This window comes from Stenella coeruleoalba (assembly GCF_951394435.1).
Source record: "Stenella coeruleoalba genome assembly, chromosome: 4".
Lineage (NCBI taxonomy): Eukaryota > Metazoa > Chordata > Mammalia > Artiodactyla > Delphinidae > Stenella > Stenella coeruleoalba.
The window spans coordinates 82,562,875-82,581,206 of NC_137149.1; the positions used below are offsets into that span (position 1 = coordinate 82,562,875).

The window sequence follows — 18,332 nt, forward strand, 5'->3', positions numbered from 1 at the left end:
TTCAGAAAGTTACTTTGCCATTGGTCTTTTTATTGAATTGCTTGTGCTACTTCTTGAAATTGCCAAGCCTTGAGCTTTCTGGGGTCTATTTTTACATGTTATCTTTGCCACCTAAATCAGCCTAGATTCCTTATAATTCATTTTTATGATACTATTTTAATCATCCTCAAATTCTCACTGATTTTTGACCTTCTAATTCCTACACCTGGTTAATTCTTAATCAGTTTCCCCTTTTACCACTCCCAGACTGACAGGTGGCTTCAGGTAAAGGTGTTTAACTCTGACTTCTGAAAACAAACTCATCATTATCATTTCCAACCACTATTAAGCACTCAGTGTCACTCACAAATCATTTTACTTAACGCCAACTCAACTCTCTTATATAATTTCCATAGTACCCATTCTAAAATAGCCCCTTTCACCTAAAGCCTGTATTTCACTCTCACCTTTTCACATTTTCAGACTGATGTTGTCATGTAGTTAAAAACAAGGAAGGAAACAACAAAAAATTTACCAGGCAGGATTCCTCTAAATGTCCCTCTTCTCCTCCTCTTAAGTGTGTCATCTAGGTTAGCATTGTTCTCTGCTGCCTCCAAAGAAGAGAGATGCTCATAATCTAGCCTAAAGTGATTATAAAAGCTTCCATAGGAACATAGTACTTGATGAAAACTTCAAATCTTCCACAATTTGCCAAAGGAGTTAGGAAAAATCACTTAAGCACAGAGGCGTGAGAAAACCTGGAACATTCGAGGGATTGAACAGTATATGTACATAGTGTGTCACTGTGTGTGTGTTAGTGTGTAAGACCAGTGGACTGGGAAAGGAGTGAGGGGGTCACTAACACTGGGGTAGGTCGGGATGACTAAAGTTGGGGGAGATTTGTGGGAAAATAAGGTAACCTTGGGAGAGAGACTACCCGAGTCTCACTTCAGAAAACTGGAGTGTCTTTTAGTGGAAATGGAGAACACATTTTGAAGTTCAGATGTATTTAAGAAGTTAAAATATTTTTTTAATTGACCAGATGTGAGAAGACAGGAACAGAGTGCAGTGTAGAATGAACTCCAGTTTTTTGGTTTAGGTGAATATAAGACAGAGAAAACAAAAGAGGTGTGACTTTTAGGAGAAAGATGATAACCTTGGTGATGGACATAGTGAATTTGCAAAATCTCAAATGGCAAACTAAGGATTGAAAATAACCCTCAAATTTGATTCCATTTTTTCAATTTGCACTTTTTTTTTTTAGCAGAGCACAGTCTGATTTCTAATCCAACTATTTTACTGAAACCAGAAATGCTCAGAGCAACCAAGAAATCAAGCCCACAAAATAACATAAGCATGTTCATAGTGATGGAAATAACCTAAATATACATTTCTAGGTTTGACAAAAAGTGACAAAGTCACAATATTTACAGAAGGAACATAATAAATACATTTTCAACTTGCTTAACTTACTTACTTAAATTACTGTGTACTAAAGACAGGAAATCATTGCCTATGTTCTTGGCCAAGTTCGGGCAGAGTGTGGTTTTTAAAACGAAGTTAGAACACTTAGAGTCTCAAAAATCCAATAGAGAGAATTCTGTGACTACCTGAAACTAAATTTTAACCAGCTTTTCCATCACTTTTTAATGTTAAATTTATATTTTAAGCATAGTTGGAGAGAAGTGTAGGGTTACAACAGCCTGTGTATATTTCATTTAGATAGATTTTTTTTTAACCTTTCTTACTTGGGAATCCAATCAATACATTAGATCAAATAATTCATATCAGATTTTGTTCACAAACTGTTTATAGATTCATTAAAAGTTTACTGAGCATCAATAGACTTTATTATATGAACTTGATTATATTACATGATCTAGGAGTAAAAGCTGTTTGGGAATGAGTTGGATAGCGTAAAGACAAAAAATGATATCTTAAGTGTCTATATGGAATGTTTGAATTCTGCTAAATATATATTTTGAGAGTATTTTTAAATAAAATGTACTTTTAATAGACAAAAACCTTGAGGAGGAGAAATATGATTTTAAACTTGGGTTATGTGTTGTTATGTATTTTTTTAAAGATTTTTTTTGATGTGGGCCATTTTTTAAGTCTTTATTGAATTTGCTACAATATTGCTTCCGTTTTATATTTTGGTTTTTTGGCTGCAAGTCATGTGGGAATCTTAGCTCCCCAACCAGGGATCAAACCTCCACCCCTGCATTGAGGGGCAAAGTCTTAACCACTGGACAGCCAGGGAAGTCCCTGTGCTGTTATATTTTTAATAACAGCAATTTTGTGAGACCTTATTCATAGCCTAAGTTTGGAGTATACATATAAAAAAATTTTAAACAGTATTTTAAATATAGGATCAAAATAAAGACCATTGTGTCTCAAATATTTTGAAACTGCAAAACCTTTCTACTTTACCTGAATTTGTGACACTAAACATTTCTTGAATAGTTACTATGAAAGATTAGTGAGTGCAAATTAACTGTGTTGTGTAGGATTTTAGAATACTCCCATGATGTAACTAGTACAGAGGGTATTATTAAAAATATTGAATGACGGACTTGATATGGGATCTTCTAACAATTCAGAAGAGACAACAGAGAATATCAATTCAGATTAACAAATATACAAATTAAAGAAATATCTAAAAAAGGAAAATTTGTATTTCTAAATTGCCTTCTTTTTTATTGGTACACCAGAATGAGGCAGCTCAGTAAAGCTTGAAAATAAGATGATCTCTGTCAAAACTAAGAGGTTTATTGCTTTAAGTTTACAAAGCACTTTAACATAAATTATTTCAGGTGATTATCACAACTCTTTCTATTTTCCTTATTTTCAATTGTACCCTTATCTCACCAGATTATCTCACTTAAAGAATTAAGATGATTTAGAGAAACTACTAAGAACCTGTCTGTTCACAATTTCAAATTATTTTCAGCTGCTAAAATTAAAAATAGTAAACTGATTCCTATAAAATTATTCTGATATGTATTCTTCATATATGTAATATATATTCTTCAAATTAATATAGATGGACAAGTTATCTAGCATGCTTAATCAATCAAATCATCAACCAAGTCAAATTTAGAAAATAAAGACTAAAAATACACTTCCAAAAATAACTGTGTTTTTACTCAACTTAGATTACCTGGCTAATAATCTTAGTCTCTATTTTACTGTTGTTTTTGGTCTTTAAATTTCTGATTGGCTCTATGCATAAGACAAACCTACCAGATAACTGCCAATGACCATATACCTAATGCTTCTGTAGACTGGCTTCAATATGCTATGCTTCTCTCGCCTGTTTCAGTGGTACTGTATTGGAAAATTGCCTTGAACTCAGGGGCATCAATTTGCATAATAATTTGCATAAAGGGTTTAATCAAAAATAAAATCAATTCTGAAGTCCATTTGCATCTTCATGATAAATTAGAAAAATTACATGGTAAATGCACACCCCAACAATTAGAACTGGCATTTGATCAGCATTTTTTTCACTTTGTTTTCCCAGAGGATAATTACCATAGCCCAGGATAAGGGAACGTAGGTTAAGTCCCCAAAAAAGTCATTAAAATCTTAAAAAAATTACAGTTAAACATCACTAACAAATAGAACTAAAATTGCAAAATTATATTATTAACTTTTCTGTAAATATAATAAATAGCTTTTATTCAAAGATAGTTTAATGCTCTATTTCCAGGAAATTATCTATCTATTTATCTATCTATAATCTATGTGGTTATGGCATTCTAGGATATACGAGAAAGAATTTTTAAAATAGTCATTGTCTTTAAAAGTTTCAAGTTAAAAATATATCAGTACCAATTAATGATACCTCCAGATTATGAATTAAAATATTAACTGCATATTTAAATTATCCATTATAAAATATCCATTTTCTCAATTTGTAATTACATGTCAAAACTCTGACTTTTCCAGAGTTTTCTGTTACCTGCTGATAGGACAAATATGTACTACTAAAGATAATCTGAAATCAGTCCATTTTAACATAGCAAAGGAACATATACTAAGAAATTTCTTATCAGGTAAATGAGACTATCTCATACTCACTTCCTCCATTGTCACATATAAAATTTGAAATCCTTCATAAATATCAATATTACATAATTTCTTTAGGCAGGATATTTTATAAAAACATCTTCCTAGAGTAACTTTCTGCTCTTGATATCCCATTTCTTCACTAGGTCTGTCACTAAACTAATCACTTTTTTTTTAACATCTTTATTGGTGTATAATTGCTTTACAATGGTGTGTTGGTTTCTGCTTTATAACAAAGTGAATCAGTTATACATATACATATATTCCCATATCTCTTCCCTCTTGCATTTCCCTCCCTCCCACCCTCCCTATCCCACCGCTCTAGGTGGTCACAAACCACCTAGCTGATCTCCCTGTGCTATGTGGCTACTTTGCAGTAGCTATCTATTTTACATTTGGTAGTGTATATATGTCCATGCCACTCTCTCACTTTGTCACAGCTTACCCTTCCCCCTCCCCATTATCTCAAGTCCATGCTCTAGTAGGTCTGTGTCTTTATTCCTGTCTTACCTGTAGGTTCTTCATGACCTTTTTTTTTTAGATTCCATATATATGTGTTAGCATACGGTATTTGTTTTTCTCTTTCTGACTTACTTCACTCTGTATGACAGACTCTAGGTCCATCCACCTCACTACAAATAACTCAATTTCGTTTCTTTTTATAGCTGAGTAATATTCCATTGTATATAAGTGCCAAATCTTCTTTATCCATGCATCTGTTGATGGACACTTAGGTTGCTTCCATATCCTGGGTATTGTAAATAGAGCTACAATGAACATTTTGGTACATGACTCTTTGAATTACGGTTTTCTCAAGGTATATGACCAGTAGTGGGATTGCTGGGTTTTATGGTAGTTCTATTTGTAGTTTTTTAAGGAACCTCCATACTGTTCTCCATAGTGGCTGTATCAATTTACATTCCCACCAACAGTGCAAGAGTGTTCCCTTTTCTCCACACCCTCTCCAGCATTTATTGTTTGTAGATATTTTGAGGATGGCCATTCTGACTGGTGTGAGATGATATCTCATTGTAGTTTTGATTTGCATTTCTCTAATGATTAATGATGTCGAGCATTCTTTCATGTGTTTGTTGGCAATCTGTATACTTTCTTTGGAGACATGTATATTTAAGTCTTCTGCCCATTTTTGGATTGGGTTGTTTGTTTTTTTTGTTATTGAGCTGCATGAGCTGCTTGTAAATTTTGGAGATTAATCCATTGTCAGTTGCTTCATTTGCAAATATTTTCTCCCATTCTGAGGGTTGTCTTTTGGTCTTGTTTATGGTTTCCTTTGCTGTGCAAAAGCTTTGAAGTTTCATTAGGTCCCATTTGTTTATTTTTGTTTTTATTTCCATTTCTCTAGGAGGTGGGTCAAAAAGGATATTGCTGTGATTTATGTCATAGAGTGTTCTGCCTATGTTTTCCTCTAAGAGTTTTATAGTGTCTGGCCTTACATTTAGGTGCTTAATCCATTTTGAATTTATTTTTGTGCATGATGTTAGGGAGTGTTCTAATTTCATACTTTTACATGTACCTGTCCAGTTTTCCCAGCACCACTTATAAGAGGCTGTCTTTTCTCCACTGTATATTCTTGCCTCCTTTATCAAAGATAAGGTGATCATATGTGCATGGGTTTATCTCTGGGCTTTCTCTTCTGTTCCATTGATATATATTTCTGTTTTTGTGCCAGTACCATACTGTCTTGATTACTGTAGCTTTGTAATATAGTCTGAAGTCAGGGAGCCTGATTCCTCCAGCTCCATTTTTCATTCTAAAGATTGCTGTGGCTATTCAGGGTCTTTTGTGTTTCCATACAAATTGTGAAATTTTTTGTTCTAGTTCTGTGAAAAATGCCAGTGGTAGTTTCATAGGGATTGCATTGAATCTGTAGATTGCTTTGGGTAGTAGAGTCATTTTCACAATGTTGATTATTCCAATCCAAGAACATGGTATATATCTCCATCTATTTGTATCATCTTTAATTTCTTTCATCAGTGTCTTATAATTTTCTGCATACAGGTCTTTTGTCTCCTTAGGTAGGTTTATTCCTAGATATTTTATTCTTTTTGTTGCAATGGTAAATGGGAGTGTTTTCTTAATTTCACTTTCACATTTTTCATCATTAGTGTATAAGAATGCCAGAGAACTCTGTGCATTAATTTTGTATCCTGTGAATTTACCAAATTCATTGATTAGCTCTAGTAGTTTTCTGGTAGAGTGTTTACGATTCTCTATGTATAGTATCATGTAATCTGCAAACAGTGACAGCTTTACTTCTTCTTTTCCGATTTGGATTCCTTTTATTTCTTTTTCTTCTCTGATTGCTGTGGCTAAAACTTCCAAAACTATGTTGAATAAGAGTGGTGAGAGTGGGCAACCTTGCCTTTTTCCTGATCTTAGTGGAAATGGTTTCAAGTTTTTACAATTGAGAACGATGTTGGCTGTGGGTCTGTCATATATGGCCTTAATATGTTGAGGAAAGTTCCCTCTATGCCTATTTTCTGCAGGGTTTTTATCATAAATGGGTGTTGAATTTTGTCGAAAGCTTTCTCTGAATCTATTGAGATGATCTTACGGTTTTTCTCCTTCAATTTGTTAATATGGTTTATCACGTTGATTGATTTGCGTATATTGAAGAATCCTTGCATTCCTGGAATAAACCCCACTTGATCATGGTGTATGATCCTTTTAATGTGCTGTTGGATTCTGTTTGCTAGTATTTTGTTGAGGATTTTTGCATCTATGTTCATCAGTGATATTGGCCTGTAGTTTTCTTATATTGTGACATCATTGTCTGGTTTTGGTATCAAGGTGATGGTGGCCTCTTAGAATGAGTTTGGGAGTATTCCTCCCTCTGCTATATTTTGGAAGAGTTTGAGAAGGATAGGTGTTAGCTCTTCTCTAAATGTTTGATAGAATTTGCCTGTGAAGCCATCTAGTCCTGGGCTTTTGTTTGTTGGAAGAGTTTTAATCACAGTTTCAATTTCAGTGCTTGTGATTGGTCTGTTCATATTTTCTATTTCTTCCCGGTTCAGTCTCAGCAGGTTGTACATTTCTAAGAATTTATCCGTTTCTTCCAGGTTGTCCATTTTATTGCCATAGTGTTGCTAGAAGTAATCTCTCATGATCCTTTGTATTTCTGCAGTGTCAGTTGTTACTTCTCCTTTTTCATTTCTAATTCTATTGATTTGAGTCTTCTCCCTTTTTTCTTGTTCAGTCTGGCTAATGGTTTATCAATTTTGTTTATCTTCTCAAAGAACCTGCTTTTAGTTTTACTGATCTTAGCTAATGTTTCCTTCATTTCTTTTTCATTTATTTCTGCTCTGAGCTTTATGATTTCTCTCCTTCTACTAACTTTGGGGTTTTTTTTTGTTCTTCTTTCTCTAACTGCTTTAGGTACAAGGTTAGGTTGTTTGTTTGAGATGTTTCCTGTTTCTTAAGGTAGGATTGTATTGCTATAAAATTCCCTCTTAGAGCTGCTTTTGCTGCATCCCATAGATTTTGGGTCGTCATGTCTCCATTGTCATTTGTTCCTAGGTATTTTTTGATTTCCTCTATGATTTCTTCAGTTATCACTTCGTTATTAAGTAGTGTATTGTTTAGCCTCCATGTGTTTGTATTTTTTACAGATCTTTTCCTGTAATTGATATCTAGTCTCATAGCGTTGTGGTCGGAAAGGATACTTGATACAATTTCAATTTTCTTAAATTTACCAAGGCTTGATTTGTGACCCAAGATATGATCTATCCTGGAGAATGTTCTTTGAGCACTTGAGAAAAATGTGTATTCTGTTGTTTTTGGATAGAATGTCCTATAAATATCCATTAAGTCCATCTTGTTTAATGTATCATTTAAAGCTTTTGTTTCCTTATTTATTTTCATTTTGGATGATCTGTCCATTGGTGAAAGCAGGGTGTTAAAGTCCCCTACTATGATTGTGTTACTTCAATTTCCCCTTTTATGGCTGTTAGTTTTTGCCTTATGTATTGAGGTGCTCCTCTGTTGGGTGCATGAATATTTACAATTGTTATATCTTCTTCTTGGATTGATCCCCTGATCATTATGTAGTGTCCTTCTTTGTCTCTTGTAATAGTCTTTATTTTAAAGTCCATTTTGTCTGATATGAGAATTGCTACTCCAGCTTTCTTCTGATTTCCATTTGCATGGAATATCTTTTTCCATTCCCCAACTTTCAGTCTGTATGTGTCCCTAGGTCTGAAGTGGGTCTCTTGTAGACAGCATATATATGGGTCTTGTTTTTGTATCCATTCAGCCCATCCGTGTCTTTTGGTGGGAGCATTTAATCCATTTACATTTAAGGTAATTATCGATATGTATATTCCTATTCCCATTTTCTTAGTTGTTTTGGGTTTGTTATTGTAGGTCTTTTCCTTCTCTTGTGTTTCTTGCCTAGAGAAGTTCCTTTAGCATTTGTTCTAAAGCTGGTTTGGTGGTGCTGAACTCTCTCAGCTTTTGTTTGTTTGTAAAGGTTTTAATTTCTCCATCAAATCTCAATGAGATCCTTGCTGGGTACAGTAATCTTGGTTGTAGGTTTTTCTCCTTCATCACTTTAAATATATCCTGCGAGTCCCTTCTGGCTTGCAGAGTTTCTGCTGAAAGATCAGCTGTTAACCTTATGGCAATTCTCTTGTGTGTTATTTGTTGTTTTTCCCTTGCTGCTTTTAATATTTGTGCTTTGTATTTAATTTTTGATAGTTTGATTAATATGTGTCTTGGCGTGTTTCTCCTTGGATTTATCCTGCATGGAACTCTCTGTGCTTCCTGGACTTGATTAACTATTTCCTCTCCCATATTAGGGAAGGTTTCAACTATAATCTCTTCAAATATTTTCTCAGTCCCTTTCTTTTTCTCTTCTTCTTCTGGAACCCCTATAATTTGAATGTTGGTGCGTTTAATGTTGTCTCAGAGGTCTCTGAGACTGTCCTCAGTTCTTTTCATTCTTTTTTCTTTATTCTGCTCTGCAGTAGTTATTTCCACTGTTTTGTCTACTAGGTCACTCATCTGTTCTTCTGCCTCAGTTATTCTGCTATTGATCCCTTCTAGAGTATTTTTAATTTCATTTATTGTGTTGTTCATCATTGCTTGTTTCCTCTTTTGTTCTTCTAGGTCCTTGTTAAATGTTTCTTGCATTTTGTCTATTCTATTTCCAAGATTTTGGATCATCTGTAATATCATTATTCTGAATTCTTTTTCAGGTAGACTGCCAATTTCCTATTCATTTGTTAGGTCTGGTGGGTTTTTACCTTGCTCCTTCTTCTGCTGTGTGTTTTTCTGTCTTTTCATTTTGCTTATTTTACTGTGTTTAGGGTCTCCTTTTAGCAGGCTGCAGGTTCATAGTTCCCATTGGTTTTGGTATCTGTCCCCAGTGGCTAAGGTTGGTTCAGTGGGTTGTGTAGGTTTCCTGGTGGAGGGGACTAGTGCCTGTGTTCTGGTGGATGAGGCTGGATCTTGTCTTTCTGGTGGGCAGGTCCACGTCTGGTGGTGTGTTTTGGGGTGTCTGTGGCCTTATTATGATTTTAGGCAGCCTCTCTGCTAATGGATGGGGCTGTGTTCCTTTCTTGCTAGTTGTTCGGCATGGGGTGTCCAGCACTGTAGCTTGCTGGTCGTTGAGTGAAGCTGGGTCTTGGTGTTGAGATGGAGATCTCTGGGAGATTTTCACCGTTTGATATTATGTGGAGCTGGGAGGTCTCTTGTGGACCAGTGTCCTGAACTTGGCCCTCCCACCTCAGTGGCACAGCCCTGACGCCTGGCTGGAGCACCAAGAGCCTGTCATTTTGGGAGGTCTGAGGTCTTCTGCCAGCATTCAGTGGGTGTTGTATAGGAGCAGTTCCACGTGTAGATGTATTTCTGATGTATCTCTGGGGAGGAAGGTGATCTCTGCGTCTTACTCTTCCGCCATCTTCTCAAATCTCTCCAGACCAAACTATTTTAGGGAAGCCTTCAGCCAAACAGAGACATCGCAAATGGAGCGCATGCCTACAAAAACCCTCTGGTAGTTTGGTCAGTGTTTTTAAAGGCCACTCAGTGTGCTAGAAAGCACCCAGCTGCAAAGGTGTGTCTTGTTAGGTGCTGTGCAGCAAGTGTGGCTAGTTAAGGCTTCTCTGCTGTCTGGCTGGGTGGCCGTAGGCAGGGCTCCTAAACTAATCACGTTTGATTGACAATGGATTATACCCCATTGATTAAACAAAGTTTTTGCTGATCTAAGCAATTTTACTGATAATTCAGTATATATAGGAAGAATTTTTGATCATTTACTGTATAAAATCACATTCTTAAGAGTAATTTTTAATGTAGCCGACTCTCTGGGCTCATAATTCCCCTGACCAGAAGATGTGTAGTAGATTGGCTAGATAGCTATCAGACAGAATAGAATCATATAGAATAGAATAGATAAAATAGAATATCAGATAGAATATAATTAAAACATATGGTAAATGTATGAATACTATTTTAAATCAGTGAATGTGAATACTAAAATATTTTAAATCAGCATTTTGCAGATTAACACCTGTATTATAGCTATGGATTTGAATAATAGTAAGCCACCTATTTAAAAGAATCTAGTAAACAGTGTTTCATGAAATATACTAAATAATGGTCATAATTTCTGCTTAAATTATCTATTTATGATGTACTAAGTGGTATTTTGAATGACTTATTATGTGACATTTTGTATGACAATAAAACATAAATCAGATTAGAACATGCTATAAAAAATGATGAAGAATAACAGTTAAAATACTCTGGAGCCAGATGGTTTAGATTTAAATCACAGCTCTACAAAGTACTAGCCAAGTAACCTTGGGAAGTTTAATTACTCTAATTACTCTTTAAATACTTGTTCTCATCATCCTCATCTATAAAATGAGAAATAATTAATTTATATATACCTACTTCAAAGGGTTAGCGTGAGAATTAAATGAGTTAATATATCTAAAGCACTTAGAAAATTGCCTGAAATAGATTAAACACTATGCTGTTTGCTGTGAGGATCATGGCCACTTGTTGATTAGTGGAAAGAACCCTGGAGTAGGAATCAGGGCCCTAGTTTCCAGGCCTAGTTCTGTCTCTAAATAAGACATAGTTATGAAGCCATATAAAAGCACAGTTTGTGTTTTGATTCCCTTGTCTTTAGAGTGAAAGTTTTGAGATAGATTAGTGATTCTCATTCCTGTATATAGTTAGAATTTCTCAGGATTCTTAAAATTAAAAACAAACAGAGCCATGAACATACATAAAATAAAGTAAATCAGAACTCCTGGTCCAGGGCCCAGTCATCATCATCAGTGATTTTAAAAACTCTTCCTGATTCTAAAGAGTATCCAGAAATTTTAACCTAACCTAGATGATTAATCAGTTCTCTTTTACATCTAAAATCCCATAATTCTAAGTAGTTTAATTTACCTGTGTTTCTGTCCCTTATAAAATAAGATATGAGTAATGTATATCATATATTTCTCATAGGAATTTGCTGAGGATAAACAGTTATAAAACTAATAATAAAGTAATAATAGATTCATTAAGTATTGTTAAGTAGCCTTATATAAATAACAATATTGGTATCACTCCTGTTAAATTCTCTGTTCTCAGGGGAGGTTAGTCATCAATGTAGACTGTAAATGTTAAGTAACCTCCTTTTTTGAGATCTTTAATACATTTATAGCTTTAATACATTTTTAGCAAGCATTTAAACTTTACAAATTTTTTGAGATCTTTTTTACATTTATATAATACATTTATAGCTTTTTTACATTTATATAATACATTTATAGCTTTAATACATTTTTAGCAAGCATTTAAACTTTACAAATAAATGTCTAAAAAATATTTCCCATGGAGAGCATGGACAGTATGGCTAGAACAGAGGACAAAGTGGAGAGCAGGTTCAGAGACATCAAGGAGTACCATTATCAAGTCATTCAGAGCAACATAGTAGAGTTGATTAAAGATAGAGGCTGTGAACAACTTTGCACTAAAACATATGGAATTCATTAGCTGTGAGCTACAGGTTTCAGTTGGTTAGTGCTTGGAGTGAATTCCTAAATGAGCCAGACACTGCCTCATTGTTAATAGAGCTCACAACATTTGCATGTGTTGCTTGCACACACACATTGCACATTGGAAGGTCTGAGGAAAGTTTTATATTAATTAAACTCTTGTACTTTCCTAATAATGATAGCTCATTTTTATTGAGCACTGTCTATATGTCAGGTGCTACCTTATGCACTCCACAGGCATTAATATATTCCTAGCAACAACAAAATTCATTGATCCATGTTTGTGCTGGTAGGCTGCTGTTATGTAGTTAAATAAAAATAGCCACGATGATTAATTTTTCATGTTGTTGTCATTGTTACGTGGTGATGATATGCCTTTATTGTTAAAATATTAATATTTTATTTATTTATTTTACCATGACCGACCATATACTGAAGTAAATGATAATAAAATGTATATATATAACCTATACTGTGAAGAAAGATATTTGCAAATATGAACCATTTGTCATTTTTATCATATATGCCATAGGATTTCTTCCTAAAAGCAATTAACGAACTCAATCAAAGAGTTAAGTTACTGACTCATTAATAATTTTTGTTTTGTTTTGTGAACAAATTACACAAGCGTATAGGGCATGAGAATACACCTCCCCAAAATAAGCCACTTTGACATAAGGATTATTTTGAACTAAAGACTATAAAGAAACAGCAGACACACATACACAATAACAACAACCAAAAAAACCACTCTCTGCCTTTCCCCCATTTGCCTAAAAGGAGGAGACTCTTATCAGCTTAGAGATGGCACTGAGAGGAATGTACATAACAAACCTTACTAAAGCAACTCTTATCTTCCATTAGTTTTCCCCATGTATTTACCTTCCCTGTTTCCAGCCTTAAAAGCTTAATCTGCTTTTTCTTTGCCTTTTCACTTCATTACAGGTTGCATTGTTCTTTAAGATGCCACGTAAATCTAAATTCCAAGCACCTTTCTGAGTTACTCATCATTGAGTTTCCCCTGCATATATTAATAAGCATATGTTAATAAACTCTGTTTTTCTATTGTTAATCTGTCTTTTGTCAGTATAATTTGTAGGGCCCCGGATGGAGAACCAAGGAGAGTTAGAGGAAAACAATTTTTTCCTCTTCTACATAGGCTTAGCCTTTTATTTTAAGTTATGGGGAATTGATTTTTTCTTTTTGAAAATACTATACAATTCCAAATTTTGAAATTGATACTTGAAATGCATCTAGTGTTTTCTCTAGATGTTGGCATGCAAATGGTCTCTCAAAAGTTAGTACCATTGTTCTCTGAAGAACAGCTAGCTTAGTGTCTTAAACTCAGGTGTGGAGTTTCTGAATATTGCCATTTTCAAGGCACCTATAATCTTGTTCTTTGTTTTCATGTAGCCTGTCTGGTCAGAGTATTTCTGTAATTCTGCATTATGCAGAGATGGAACCCTGTTCTGCTAGGAATTTGATATAAAATAAATGCCAGAAATCTTCTGAAGCTAATAAAAAGTTTGAGATTTAAAACACACCCAAGGTAGGCAGTTTAAAAATGATAGCACTGTCAGAACAAGCCTCAGGGTCTACAGAAGTATTCTGTAATAACAGTGAGTAACAAAGTGACAGGGAAATAAGTGAATACATTTGTCGTATTAGAATGAGCAGAAGATTGGAGTCGGGAAGGCCTAGATTGGAATTCTTATCATTAATAACCAGCCTTGGAAAATTACCTGATTTCTCTGAGCTAAATCACTTTTTTACCTTCAAAACGTGAGGTTCAGTAATTGAGCCTAATGAGTTAGTGTATGACACAACATATATGAAGGTATGCAGCACATAGTTCTTACATGATGATCTTGGCAGTGCTTAAGAAACATCAGTTTCCTTCACGTTGACCTTCCTAAAGAATCCTATTCTTTAGTGCATCAGGCATAGTTTGGTTTCTGAGATATTCTTCATTAAGCATCTAGCTATGCCTCTCTATCACTTCTGTATATAAAAAATGTAAATGATTATGAGAGCTGCTGAATTTTCTAAGACAAACCATGTATGAAGTTCCAATTAGCCAGAGTCGTTCAGTAAGTTATTCAAAGCATTGAAATAAGAGAAAAATGTTGAGTAAGTTCCCAGATATTTTGAGACAAGCCTACTCTAAGTTTATCACAAAAACAAATTATATATCTGATACAGAAAATAATGCACCCTACTAGAAACAAATGGATGACAGCCCTATGTTTCATTGTATGTGAAAATTAAAATTTTAATATGCAATCATTAGGATAAATCTACTAGTAAGTTTGCTTCACTTGACATGACTTCTATTACTATCACATTCCAGAAGCAAATCTGACAACTATTTTATAGAATTATAAGTTTTTCTCTTAATGTGTAGGAAATCTTTAAAAAGTAAAAGAAAAGTAAAAATCACTTACTAAATTTTATCAGGAGCTACTTTTAGCTTTAGTTTATGATTGTTTATAGAAAAATACAACTACCTCAAATCCAGGGCAAAGTAATCAGTACATTAATTGTAAATATGTGAAGTATCAAAACGAGGAAGATCTACAGATTAATTCTTAACATCTGTTTTATTTTCAATTTACTCAAAGACAAATATCTTTCTATTATTGTCTTATTTAAGAACAACCTGCCAAGAGAACAAAGCATAAATAGAAGTGTGGTTTGTCTCTGGGTTCATAAAGAATTTGATTCTAAAACAGTATTCACTCCCTTTACCTAGATTTTTTTTTTCTCTTAGTGAAGTCAACATAAATATTTATCCTTTCCTTTAACTTGAAAAGTATTTAGAAAATTTGCCTTGACACATCTGTTGTTGGTGTTATTTTAACCAAATTACCACTATATTTCTTCCAGCTGAAACAAATGAAGATTTAGGTTGTGAAAAGTTTAACTGATGTCCTTTTTTCTTAATTTTGACCTTTTGCTTCCATTCATTTTTAGGATCATGACATTCATGTTAAATCCTAAATTTAAATTTGTATCATTCTATAGTTAGGTCCTGGCATTTAAAATACTAAAGAATGCTCTTTTTAAACATAATGACTTTCAAATATTGTTAATAATATTTAGGACTTCCTTGACATCACAAGCACTGAAATCAGCTTTTTATCTGGAAGAAAACATAGGCTTAGCTATATGTGGCTATTGTACGGAATGGACTAACAAATCAGCATATTATGCTTCAGAGATAAAAATTAAAGGAAGAAAGTTTTGATTAGTGTTAGTTTTATAGTGTAATTTTTTCCTTTTGCCATTACTAGACACTGAGAGATCTCTATTGAAACCTGAATTACAGTAATAATATTCATTTATAAAAGGAATCCAGAAGTACAAGCATTATCAATAACAAGAAGAGGATAAAGGAACACTTCTCTGAATGTGTTTTATAAAACAACAATCCTGCAGGGTCCCAAGCAGCATTCTGTGAAAAATAAAAGCAAATGTGAAGTCCTTCAACAAATAAAATATTTAACTTTATTTAGCCAGATTTTTCCAAAAGTATTTGGGGGTGACATGGGTCATTTCATAGAATTTCTTTTCATGGGGTATTTAAGAAATGCAGACATTTAAAAAATTGTTTTAGCATAAATAGGAATTACCTGCTTCAATGTTATATAATTATCAAATAAGCACATGCATGAAACTTTAGAATTAAGCCCATATATTTTAAAGAACTGTATCATACATAGGACACAGAGGGCAAATGTACAGATCTTAAAGGACCACAAAGTCCCAAAGATTACATACTATTGGCCACCATACTGACAGTAGTAGGTAAAATATAATCTTAAGACAGATTAAAACTATTTACTTGGTTATTCTATAAAATAGGGTGAAATTTAAAATACAATTTACGTGGTAATAAAGAAAATCTAAAATCAGAAACAGTTAAAAAAAAAAAAGTCCAAGACCTTGCTAAATATTGTGAAAATCAACCAGCATTCACCATTAGTTTTACTTCTTTGTCAAAGAGAACAATAACATATTACAGGGATATTTCAGGCAGCTTGGCTTTTGCATAATGTATGGCATAGTGGTATTCATCAGTGTGCATTCTTTGCCAATCAGTGGGACAGTTTCCCATTGTTTACTGGTGTAAAAGAAAGCCTGAAAAACTGGAAATAAAGAATTAAAAAAATGGATTTGTATAAAACATCTATCAAAAAATACCATGAAAATCATGTTTCAACTTTTTAAAAATACATATGAGTTGAAGTTATTTCAGCTAATATAGAGCTATGTAAGATACAGTAATCCAGATCATCACCTCAAAAATTATTTTAATGGTTTTTTAATGCCAGTGAAGACAGCCTTAGCTTTTTAATGATAAGAAATAAAAAACAAAGCCTGTCAAAATATTTTTCAAACATGAGCAATGAATTTAAAAACTCTAAAGGTAACTCTACAAATATGAAACCTTGATTTAAAAAAAAAGTCTATCTTCAGTTTTAATTTTGATTAGTGCTCTAATCCGTACAGCATGGTGATAGGTCATGAAACATAGAACTGACATTGGGTCAGGAAAAAAACCTTTTAGTCACATAAGTCTGATGATTACCTTAAATAGGTTTCCCATTAGGCTTGGCACATTGCTTAATGTTATATTTTGCAAAGTAACTGTGTTCCTATATCCTCATTTGTACATGTGAATTCAAGGTTATACATTCATATAATTATTACACAAAGTCCTAAGAGAAAATTTTCTCTACTGTATTCCTTCCGTATGGAAGTGTGCTTATTTTCCCATTGGTATTAATATCCTTTATCATGCAATAGAGACAAGCACTCCTTCAATTTTTTCCCTAAAATCAATATGGCATAATATACATGTAAATGTTGATAAATTTTAAATAATAAATACATTTCTGTTAGTTTTTTTCATTCTACTTGGATCTGGCAGATTTTTTTCCAAACCCTTATATTATTCTACATTGCACTGCAGAATAGAGAAATCAAATTCAATGTCATTCAAATTTCTTTAAATTATTTTTACTTTAATTAATACTGTATTTTAACTTTTTCTTCTCAAAAGATCTTTCTTCTTTTTTTTCACTGACATATGGCAATACTTTTTCCTCTTGAGAAGAAAGATTTTATTACTACAAATTTATGGTATGAAGTTTTCACGACTTAAAAGTTCAGTGATTCCTAGAAGATATTAAATGTTAATAAATTAAAATTCAAAAATTTGTTGTGTTTTAATGATAGATGTCTTAATGAATTCTAATTCAATGTGGTTCAGATTCAAACTCTATCATTATTATTTTGTGAAACAATGAAGTTTGACTGCTAAAGGCTGAATATAACTGCATAAAGCTTACAGCAAACTAATCATAAGGTGTTTCAAATTCAGAACAGCAGAAACTTAATGGCCTTTTTTCCCCTTACTTTGGAAGATAAAAAGTGATTTAAATGGAACTGAAAATACTCATCCATCATGAGTAGATAAGAAACCACAACAGGGTCTCAATCAATTGAAAATCCATAGCCAAAAGTACTTAGAAAATGCAAGAACTTTGCAAAGGAAGTTAATCAAAGATGCAAAGCACTAAAAATTAAGTATGGGCTTGATGCTAAGGGCATAAGAATTTTAGACCTGGAAAGAATAAGAAATCATTTAGTTCTTAGATTACATGACATGGAGAAGGGATGCTCAAATTCAGATCTTCCGATTTGAAAGCCACTCCCATTTGGGGTAACGACTCCATTCTGCCACTTTGAGATGAATTACAAATCAGCATTTTAATTCCATCTGGGGGAACAACCAGTATTAAAAAAGACCGTTAGTTTTGAATCTTTTTAGAGTATACCTAGACCAGAGTATAGTAGGAACTTATAGCAGCCTGCTCACCAAAATCTTAAGCCACACTTTCTGCTAATTTTAACCACCTCATCCAAATTTGGAAGACATTAAACATTCAGGGATGATATATCGCTGGCCGATAATATTTCCAAATATTTCTTTCTCCATTATCAGTTAAATCTGTGATCCTTATGTACCAGCCTCCATTTCTCCTTGTCACTGCCATGTATCAGTCCCTTCAGTCAATTAAAGCTTTGGCATCTGGGTCATAGTCTTCCTCTCTACTCTGTACCCTGCCAGCATTTTACACATTCATTCAAAAATTTAGCCTCGGGATTTCTTCACCTCCTCAACCCTAGTAATCTTCTACATCCCATTTTAGCCACCTATTTGCATGTTTTTATCTCAGACATTCTTACTACCTG

The 18,332-nt window shown here is 33.7% G+C and overlaps 1 protein-coding gene across 1 annotated transcript in view; it reads right to left on the minus strand.

Annotated features, from left to right (window-relative positions):
• Positions 1-18,145: 18,145 nt before the first annotated feature.
• Positions 18,146-18,332, minus strand: part of LOC307185497 (uncharacterized protein) — a gene marked incomplete at its 3' end in the record, with an annotated part of 133,056 nt that continues 132,869 nt past the window's right edge. The window contains exon 4 of the mRNA XM_079919812.1: positions 18,146-18,200. Within this exon, the coding sequence (XP_079775938.1) occupies positions 18,146-18,200 (55 nt within the window). The remainder of the gene's footprint in view (positions 18,201-18,332) is intronic.